This window comes from Tasmannia lanceolata, unplaced genomic scaffold (genome assembly GCF_043159265.1).
Source record: "Tasmannia lanceolata isolate RefF3 unplaced genomic scaffold, GAP_Taslan_0.1 ptg000004l, whole genome shotgun sequence".
NCBI classification, from domain to species: Eukaryota; Viridiplantae; Streptophyta; class Magnoliopsida; order Canellales; family Winteraceae; genus Tasmannia; species Tasmannia lanceolata.
The window spans coordinates 8069689-8080720 of record NW_027518681.1 but is presented as its reverse complement, the minus strand read 5'-3'; the positions used below and the strand labels follow the sequence as shown (position 1 = coordinate 8080720).

At 38.3% G+C, this 11032-nt stretch overlaps 1 protein-coding gene across 1 annotated transcript; it reads right to left on the bottom strand.

Moving 5' to 3' along the window:
- Nucleotides 1–1726: 1726 nt before the first annotated feature.
- Nucleotides 1727–10146, bottom strand: LOC143875796 (ubiquitin-fold modifier-conjugating enzyme). The gene is made up of 3 exons (XM_077377398.1): nt 9615–10146; nt 9062–9123; nt 1727–2002 (listed from the first exon to the last, which is right to left on the bottom strand). Exons 1-3 carry the CDS (start codon nt 9945–9947, stop codon nt 1870–1872), a joined length of 528 nt encoding a protein of 175 aa, XP_077233513.1. The 5' UTR covers nt 9948–10146; the 3' UTR covers nt 1727–1869.
- Between the last annotated feature and the right edge of the window lie 886 nt (nt 10147–11032).

The window sequence follows — 11032 nt, the reverse complement described above, 5'->3', positions numbered from 1 at the left end:
TGGTCCAAGACTAGAGAATTTAGGGGCTTTACTTCTAGCAAGATATTTCTTTTGAGAAATTGTAGGAAAAGAAGTTCTAGATGAATTGTGAGATCTTTAGGATTTGTTTTAGAGATTTTCTAGGGATAAGAGTTGTCGATGGAAACAAGCCACCCTCTACTTGTGTTGTTGCCCATTTCCCCAAGCCATCTTCTGCTTGCTTGTTTCATCCAACTAAAGGTTACTTATCAGTCCATCTCCTTTCTTATTTCCAGACAATTTTATCAACCCTTATCTCACCCTTGCTACATGACCAAAACTAGCCAGCATTGCCTATTTTAGCTACCACCATATTTCAGCCATTCAACATCCAAAATACCACTTGAATATCAGCCAACATCCCCTATCCTTTTCTCCTTTGATAGACCATTAAACCTTCACCCAATCAACCCATAAAACCACCTTAATATTGTCGTTCTAAAACCCATCCGAGCATCCCTATTTCCTAGCCAATTCCAGGCAGCCATGTTTATCCCATTACTAACCCAACCAACATTGCTAATTGTAACCCCTTTAATTTAGTAACATAACAAAAAGCACCCATAGAAACTGTTTTAACAGTAGCTGACACCCTTATTTTCAGCCACCTATCATCATCCTATGTTGCTTCTTTAACCGATCCACAAACCTTGATTCTTATTTCCACCTATTCAATCCTTAACCTCCTCTAACCCTTGATTCTTATTTCCACCTATTCAATCCTTAACCTCCTCTAACCCTTGATTCTAAGAACCCAATAAACCTCCATTCTATCATAACCACATCCATTAGATTCCATTTAGTATTTCCTACGTAACCGCATGCCATTCAAGTAGAATTTGCATTAGTTTCATGATTTTTCAATTGCCCTTTCCATTCCTTTTTCATTATCCTAAAGTTTTCAATTCCGCTACCCGCCTCCGCGTTAGATTTGGAAGGCACTTTTGCTAAAAACCATTTGGCGTCTGACTTTTGCATGAGAGAACAGCCACCTCAAATGAATTAAATGAGTAAGACAAAATATGTTGAAACCATTTCGCAGCTTTCACCCCTACCATTTTATTTTATTTTTCTTGTACCAGTATCATTTTGTAATTTTTTAACCTGGAATTTATCTAGGAACCCAAATAGGCACCTTAAATTTTATTGATATTAAGAAAATCGATTCACGTGTAGGCAGAAAAAAAAATTATTGATAGTCTTGAGCCAAATCGACTCACTAAGGACAATATAAGATATTCATCTTCTCCACTAGATCTTACCAATAGAAATCCTTTTACCACACTAAGTAACAATATTACCTTCAACAAAAGTACAATATCTATTTGAGGAATGATAGATGCAAGGGCCCTCTTTATGCAAGGGCCTGAGAGTCAACTTGGGGGAGTCCACGATGACATAGTTGAGTTTTGAAACTACGGCCAAGACCCGTGAAAATGAGATATATCAACTTGCCAACCAATCCCTAATAAGAAACCGATGTCGGTAACTCTTCATCTCTTAATTGTGAACATGAAGCCCAGAGTTTGCTCCATAAGAGTATCAATAGGGTTAGCCCTCCAGCCTTTAAGTCTCCTCGAATAGATTAATATAATTAAGTATTGATCTAAATATGTGTGTATGTTGCTACTCACACCAGTTATTTTGTTAAATAAAGAGCTCCAAATAACACAAATACCTCCCTCCCTTCTACAAAAAAGAAAATGGATGCTATAAGCATATCAGGTAATATTGCTCCAAATTGTTAATATATTATGCTGGTGTATTCATTTCAACAGACACTGCTTGAGATTTATCTGCATCACCCAAAATTGTATGCTATTATAGGAGCTTATTATCATTAAAAATGTACTATGATTCAACGGATGAGGTGGCAGCATCGTCTTTGTGCTTCACCATGCCTGAATCAACGAGAATGGGCACCTCTGCCGCAAGCCATGGAGCAAGCCCTAAGCAAAGAGCATGTGCAATTCCAAATCTTGGACTGCCAAAATGAAAAACAAACAATGCAGGCTATTATTGAAATGATGATCAATAATATTAGCGAAAAGACCATTCAAAAAATAATATTATTATTACTAGCAAAAAGAATACAGCTCTACTGAGGTAAAACCCATATGATTTACATAATTGCAACAGAAGATAACTCAGTAAAATCTCAACAAACATGTTTTGATATTTAATTAATTGAATTTATTTTTCTCTTTTTTTTAACACCCATTCTTTTTCCTAGGACAACAATAATTTTTCCTTTTTTTGCAAAATGCTTGATTAACAAAACAACCAGAACTGCACCCTTATTCAAAAAGGCGAAAATTAAAATTGAAACAGCAGAGCATGTCTCAATCTTTACTCATCAAACAAAACTTAAATGATAGAAGAAGAAATTCTGGGTTTACATTTTCTGAAAAGGGAGATAGATTAGTACAATCGGAGCGCCAATCCAACCACCACTCATCCATTTACAAAAATATCAAGCAACCCACACCTAAAATGACGGGTTCCATTTGATACAGCCAAAGGAAGTTGTTCCAGAAATTAATGGCATCAGAGGAATGGGCTAAGGATGGTAAGAAAGATACACAAATACTAGTTATTCTAGAAAGGTACACGGAGCAATCAGCCTTGGCTGGACAAAGGGGGCTCACATGTCTTCTTTTAGTTGAGAAGGGTGTTGAGGGAATGAGCATTGAGGCTGGAGATTCCCTTCTGCTTTGGGGAGGAGTGCAGTTTACAATGTCCACGAGGTGAAGGCCCAAGGCCTTCAACTTGACCCTCCTCTTTCAAGTACACTGGAGGTCATAACATTACGTAATGTTGGTAATGGCTAAATTTTGTAAGGGATTTACTAGGGACCATCGCAGAAAGGCAGTTCACGGTCGTCTGTTGCATGTGAGAGCAGCCACACCGGCTGAATTAAATGAATAAGACAAAATCTACTGAAAAGGGAGCCAGTGTGGCTGTTCTCACATGCAACAGACAGTCACGAAATGCCTTTCTGTGATGGTGGTCCCTAGCAAATCCCATTTTTTAAATATCATTAATCAACAGTAACATTTTAAGCCTATAAGATGACCTAATTCAGAAATTCACGAGTGCTATTCATCTGAGTGAGATTTGTTCGAACTTCAAACCATAATGTAGGTGGGGCTTATAAGCTTCTCATCCAACTTTTGGCCTTTCACATGAGGGAAGTCGTAAGGGACCTAAATGCAAATAATCAAAGCCTCTTTACAGTGAACTAATAAAGTGAACGACAAGGCTTGATTGGGAGCCAGAGTTATAAAATGTGTCAAATGACAGCTTCTCATGTTTGACTCTAGATACAAGGCCCTTGGAGGAATGAAGATGGACTGGATTGAAGTGTGACTTTTCAGTAACGAGTTACGACAAATGTCAAAAACATTGGTCATTTTCCTGTATTGGAGCCTCTTTTCCTGCTGTGTCGAAACCCTCTCTTCCTTTCAACCGTGCAGCATAATCAGCTAACTACCTTTAAAAAAACAAGATGAACTGCATTATCTGGCATTGAGATAGATATCTGGATCCTATTAATGTGCCTCCTCTTCAATACACTGACAGCAAACCCCTTTTTGCTGAAGCCAGGTTGGCCATAAAAAATCTTGGGTTTCCCATAAAATTAGAGGCCCTGAAAGAGCAAGAATGGGACTCTGACAGAGATTTGAGAATCATCATGAGGGTGAGACAAAACATCTGACCCCCTAGGAGAATCAAGGAAGCTAAATTTATGACCTTCAATTTTCCAGTACACTAGGTACTTATATATCATAAACAAAATTTCCACAGCACTGGTCGATAAGTTAGAAGAGTTCAATGGAGCTCCTGTTATAATGATGGCAGTCTGGGAAGAAATACTTTTCAACTGGAATCCAGTACATAGAGCCAAGGAAAGAGAGTTTGCGAGTGACTAGCAGCATGACATATTTTGACATGGGTGACTCCTCGGAAAATATTGGGGAGAATTCATCGGAACACAGAATCAAATATGGATTTGATTGCTTCCAACTTATTTTAAGGTTTAGAGTTTAGTAACCATTACCCAATCTTGTTATAGGTTAGAGGAATGTTAAGATTTTATGACATTTTGTGGCCTTGCAAGACATTTTATTGTCATTAATCTAATTCTTTCTTCCTTGACTCGTATGCATCATGTGTATAAGGGAACCATTTAAAATCCTCTAAGCCGGTTGGGACATATAATTCCATGGTGGGTGAGGTGTCAGGAATGTGTCCTGGCCATTAGGCCGAGATAAGTTCATTTAAAACATCATGCAGTGATGATACGACTACGAGACCTCCCGGTGGAATAATAACCCTAATACGCAGTACTTGGAACGTTCAATAGTGTTTTTCTAAAGGGATTGGCTCTTAAAAATTGTAGGCACATCTCGCGCTAGGCCATACCCATTCAGTACTGATAATTTATACTCACTTATTTCTAATACTAATACAAAAATCCAGTGATATCAGATATAAGAGAGTACCTTCTTAAAAATGTTGTTCAAACTACATACAAGTGAACAATAATGTTCAAAGTACATAGTATATGTAAGTACATAATGTATGTAAGTACATAGGAAACATTCTTCAATCTCTTCAATGGAATTTGTTGTGGTGGTTACAACAGGCATGGATTCTGGTCTAGTAATGGCAACGGCACCAATAGTACATGCAAGCAAAGTTGCACCACTAGACTCCCACCTAGTAGTCACAGTAAGAGGTTGTCGGGTTTTTCTTAGCAGACAAATGTGTAAAATCTTGTGCACTAGAAACATGGGCAAAGCAAGGACAAAGACGAAGGAAGTGCCACGTGGCTAGGGGTAAGGAGGGGTGGAGTGATATAAAACACACATTTCTAATAATTAATACTCTCTAATACCTTATATAAATTGCAGCCACCGGCAATATTAATTATTAGAGCTCCAACTGTAGTTTGTTTTCAATCAGACATATTACTGCATTCTCTATCATTCTCATTCATCTTCCCCTTACTATTATGTCTCCTCTCTCTCACTAGCTCTGAAATGTGAACTTGGTCTATGCACTTCCTTCCCAAGATTCTATTGTCCTCTTCCATCAAAAGGTGATATCTCATATTGTGGAGAGCTGTTTTATGTTCCAAGTGCAAGAGAGAGAAACAGTTGGGGCTCTAGTAATTAATATTGCGGGTGGCTGCATTTTACATAAGCTATTAGAGAGTAATAATTACCATAGAGGTGCTTGTCCACCTCCCACCTCCCCTACCCATAGCCAGGTAGCACCTGAAAAACATTCAACGCTTTGCCCTTGTCCTACCCCACCTTTGTATAGGTTCTACACCCTGGCAAGAAACAAACCTAGCGACCTCTTACTACCATTGTCAAGCAAGAGTCTAGTGTTGTTGCCCTATTTGCATCTGCCATTGATGTCGTTGCCACTATCATGCCAGATTCCATGACTGCTGCAATCACCACAATGAATTCCATTGAAGAGACAGAAAAATATTTCCTAAGTACCTACCTACAGTATGTACTTATATACAATGTGTACTTTGAATAGTATTATTGTCCACATGTATGTACTTTGAACAATATTCCTAAGAAGGTACTCTCTTATGTCTTATATCACTGGATTTTTGTATTAACTATTAGAAATAAGAGGTGGAAATGAATTTAGGATATTCATCAATTTGTAAGTCAGGACAGGTGTATACAAACACCAAGTTCCTTTACAAGTATGTTCATCTTGTTAAGGTGATCCTTAACAAGTGTTCCCTTAGAAATTTTCTTGTTGAAGCACTTAACCATCAACATTCTAGTCTGAGACATACCCTAGAAAGTTTTTTCAAAGGCTTTCATCTTCTTGATAGCCTTTTTCTAGTGATGAAAGGCATCCTTTTCATTGTTCCTTGCATTAAGAGCAGGCTCAAGAGGACAAACAAGCGGTTTTGGAGTTGGGTTTTTGTCAGAGAAGCTGCTTAAGAAAAGAACCCAACAATTAGAGTATGAAATTGAAAAAAGATGAATGGATGGTGTTCTTTGATTTAATTACCTGGTGGGGTTTGGAAGGGGATATTCGAGCATAAAATCGGGCAGGATCAAGGGCGCTGCGGGGATTCTGCCAGTGGTGGCCTGCGATTAGAAGATCGAGTTTGATACATGGATGGGAGGAGAAATTGCTGCAAGATTTTCAAAGAAAATTTCCTGTGCGAAGACTTAAGTTCATGGTTAAGACTCAAAATGTCTCTTTGATAGCTGAGCCAATGATAAGGAGGATATCAGTGAAATAACCACTAAGATTGGTATGGACCACTCGGTGGTTGATGATGAGTGTCCTAGGATTTGGATGATGTGGAAAAGTAACATATACATGTCTTGTATCAGTTCGATGGGAAGGGCAATAAATATGTCTGCTTCTTATAATCGAGGTACGATGTCTGCTTTTCTCACCTTTGTTTAGCTAGTTGTGATATTGTAGGAGGAAGACTACTTTGGAAATACCTTGTTGAGATTAGTAGTAGTATCAATGACAATGTATAGATTTCAATGCCATCCTTAATCCAGATTTTTCATCTGAAGCAACAGCTCCCTCCCTCATTTTCATTCATGATTTTCAAGACGCCCTTGATGGCGCGGGCCTAGTGGATGCCGGTTATATTGGCAATTAGTTTACTAGAAGGAACAATCAAGAAGGGACAAGAGTGAAACTAGATTGGATAAAGTCATGGCAAATAGTATTTGGTATGAGCAAAACATCCAAATAAAAGTCTATCATCCTGCTAGAACGTGCCCTGATCATGCTCCACTCTTAATTTCATTGAGCAACCCGAACGCTATGATTAGAAGACCTTTCTCGGTTTCAAAGGATGTGAACTATTAATGATAGATTCATGTCTATTGTAAAAGAGGAGTAACAGAAGCCTATTTATGGGAGCAACATTTATGTTCTTCTATCAAAACTGAAAAGGTTGAACTCTACGCTTAGAGCTTGGAACCAGGAGATCTTTGGAGATGTACTTCAGAACGTTAGAGAAGCTGAAGATCTTGTTACTTTACCAGAAAACAGGTATGATGAGAGGCCTCCTCCTCAATCAAGTGAATCTTTAGCAGTTGCTAGACATAAACTTCATCAAGCCCCCCTCAAGGATGAGATCTTCTGGAGACAGAAATCAAGAGAAAAATGGTTGAAAGAAGGTGATAAGAATACAAAATTCTTCCATGCAGATGACCAAAGGATGATAGTTAATAATATAAATAGGATTTCGCATAATGGATCTTGGGTGGGGGATCCTTTTTATCCATTCAAGATGTGGTATGTTCTTCTTACAAGAACCTTTGGTCCGAAGAGGGGGGATTTCTAAATTATGATATCTTAGACATGATTCCTCGGATGCGGATAACACTATGTTACCATGCCAGCCACTTGAAGAAGAAATAAAAAATTCTGTCCTTGGTATGCCAGTGGACAGTGAGCTGGGTCCTGATGGTTTTGATGGGACTTTCTTTACTACTTGTTGGGAGCTAGTTAAACAAGAAGTTATTGGAGCGGTTCGCAAGTTTTTCTCTGGAAGGACCCTCCCTAAATCTTACATGGCTACGTTTATCACTATCATACCTAAGAAGAGCCAGCCAAGAGGTATGTCTAATTAACGCCCACTTAACCTTTACAATTTCAGTTACAAGATTATTACCCAAGCCTTAATCCTCTGGAACTTTGAATGAAGCCCCTTGGACTACTATTGATGATCATAGAGAAAGAGAGATTAGAGATACATTCAATTCCACCATACTTTCCCAAACTCTACCTTTTCGAGCACGCAGTCCACAAAATCCCACTTGACAGGCATGATCTTAGGCCTTTTTCTTATTCTTTTTTCCCTTTTTTTTGAATGGTAGGCCTTTTTCATATTTGCTCCATGATCATAAGCCTCTTCAAGGCTCCATAGAAAGGTGAGATGATTGATCCCATAACTCTCTTAACGCGATCCGCAGGGACTTTTGGAATGATCTTATAGATGCTATTGATGAGACTGATATGTCTGAAATCCTTTACCACCTTGGACCTCTTCGGGATTTTTCATGATGTCATGTTTCAACCTCCCATATCTCCCAGTAAAAATTCATAATAAAGTCGTCGGGTCCTGGCACTTCATCCCAATCCATAGGAAAAATCACCCTTTTAACTTCTTTTTTGAAAGCCTTTATCTAATCTTACCCACTCCTTCGACGTCAGTTTTCTAAAAGAGATGTCATCAATATTTGGGTCCCAACCAGCTCTATCACGGTACAATATTTTGAAGAAACTGATAATCAATGCTCAGTAATGGTACAATCTTTTGAAGAAACTGATAATCGACTGCCTAATTCTAGCCTCGTTCCCAATCCAATGGCCCTTGAGCAAAATACCATTTATAGAGTTCCTGTGGTTGCTAGACGAAGCCTTTTATGGAGAAAAGATGTGTTCTTGTCACCCTTGTTAACTTTAAGTCACAACTCTTTTGAATTCTGTCTACTATGGTATATTATACCATATGCTAGGAGTAATAGTACAAAGTATGTTCAATTCGTTATGGTGATCCTTAACAAGTATTTAGTCACATATTTTCTTGTTGAACCAGTTAATCATCAACATTCTTGTCTACATATAAACAACCACCCACCCAAAAACTCACACCCAAGTTCTTAGCCTACATATAAACCAAATCAACCAAAAACACAATCACCCAAAACAAAAAAACCCCAATTTTCAAAAACAATAATTTCAACCTAAATTAATTTTTTTCATACAAAATTAAAATGGAAAACCAACTTAGACAGTCCAATTCTCACTCATTATAATAGATAACAAAAACCCAATTTTAATTAATCAATCAAATAGTCAACCAACTAATTATACATATAAATAACAAAAAAAAAAAAAAAAACCCAATTTTAATCAATCAATCAAATAGCTAATCAACTAATTATACCTATCCTCATAAATTCCCGACAAAAAAATAAAAATAAAAATCCCAACCCCTAGTAGAAAAGCAGGAACAGCATACCAGTTCTTAGCCCACAACGGCTTGAAATGTACGGTCAAGCAAATCTTCCCTCCTCTATACATCTGAAACCCACATACAAAAACCAACTCACCAAAAATTCCAACAATTAAAAGTAATAATAATAAAAAGGGTTTTGCTAACGAGTGCCCTCATCAAAATAAGGAGCTATGAGATATTCCCTAGTTAAGGTGCATTGAAAACCTATTTTTACACATGCTACGAGACTTCTTTATCAAAATAAGTGTAAAAATCCTAATACATGTGTGAAATAATTGCAAAATTAGGTTTTCAATGCATCTTAACGATCGTTAGCAAAACCCTAACAATACGAACCGAGAAACCCTAGAATTCATAATACATGTGTGAAATGATTGTAAAATTAGGATTCCAATGCATCTTGACAATCATTAGCAAAACCCTAACAATAATAACGGAGAAACCCTAGAATTCAAAATACATGTGTGAAATGATTGCAAAATTAGGTTTCCAATGCACCTTAACGATCGTTAGCAAAACCCTAACAATAAAAACCAAGAAACCCTAGAATATTCACCTTGTGGGTTTTTCCGTCGAGCTGGGGGAGCTCGATTTCTGGTGCCGTGGCAGGATAAGTGACGGGAATATCGAATTGGAGATCGAATTCGTATTTGAGGAGGTTGTGAACGTACCAACATTTTCCAGTCCAACGAGTGCCTTCTGGATTAGATGATGAAATACGGAACCAATCGTTGTCGTTGGATTTGTTCATGGAGGTGTAGGCTATTAGGGCTCTGTACTCCTCCTTCAAACGCTGTGTCCATGAAGCTCCGTCTCGAGGCCCTGCTTTGGTTGTTAGTAAGGGGATCTGGGTTAGGGTTGATTTCGTGTTTGGATCCCAACCTTCCATCTCTCTCTCTCTCTCTCTCTCTCTCTCTCTCAGAGGCTTGCGTTCTTTATAATATGGGATCGGATTCGAGAAATTCGACCGGCGAGTGGACTCGGATGAGTTGACTCGGTGACTCACTGCCCTTTAATAATATGTAAATAGAGTCATCACTTCTGAAAGAATTTTGCAAATCAGTTCATGCCATCACTTATGCCCAAAATGTCCTCATCAGACTCTTTTTTTTTTTTTTTTTTACTCACAGAAGACTAGAATGTCCCTCATGGAGAACTTAAATGATGCCCGAGAAATTATATGACGCCGACTGTGAGAATGTACAGGGCCGGTAGAGACAAAACCCGCTGCCTTGTTTTTTGAACTAAGAAAAAGTCAGAAATAGGGCTTTTTCTTGGATTAAAAATCAAGGGAGAGATGGTTTTCTCTCTCCAAACACTACCAAACACTTTGGATTCGGATATGGGCCCACATTATTTGGATGATCCAAAGCGTTCATTTGATGGGTCCTGACATAGATAGATTGTGCCCAAAAAATCAGCTCCATCGGATTATCCTAACCCTTCAATCTATGGACAAACCTTCAGCTGAGGGGGCAAACCTTAAACAAAACGAAACTAGAGGGTATGTCTTTGTCACTTTTTAGACTATAGGGGTTGAAGTGGATGTGTGAAACTAGAGGGGTGTAAATGTAATTATCACTTTTATTTTTATTATTTAAAAAGATGAAAAATCGAAGGTTAAGATCCAAAGATCAAAAACAAAAACAAAGGGAGTTAGGGTTTTATACTTTTTTCTCTTTTATAGCTTTTTAGATTTAGCCATTTAGGGAGTCACCGAGTTAGGATTTCTCATCTCTAGTACCTCCTTACGTCCAACCATCCGAGCAAAAACAAAGGAAGAAGAAGGCCACCATCCAAGCCGCCTCCTTACCTCCGACCAACCTCCTTGCCGATCCGGCCACCATCCGAGCCACCTTCAATCCGGCCACCATCCGAGCCATATTTCCTTTTTATTTGTCTTACAACCATGATTCTTTATTAGCATCAATCCCCTTGAAGCTTTCCAGAACTTCACCTTGAGGATGCCTTTTC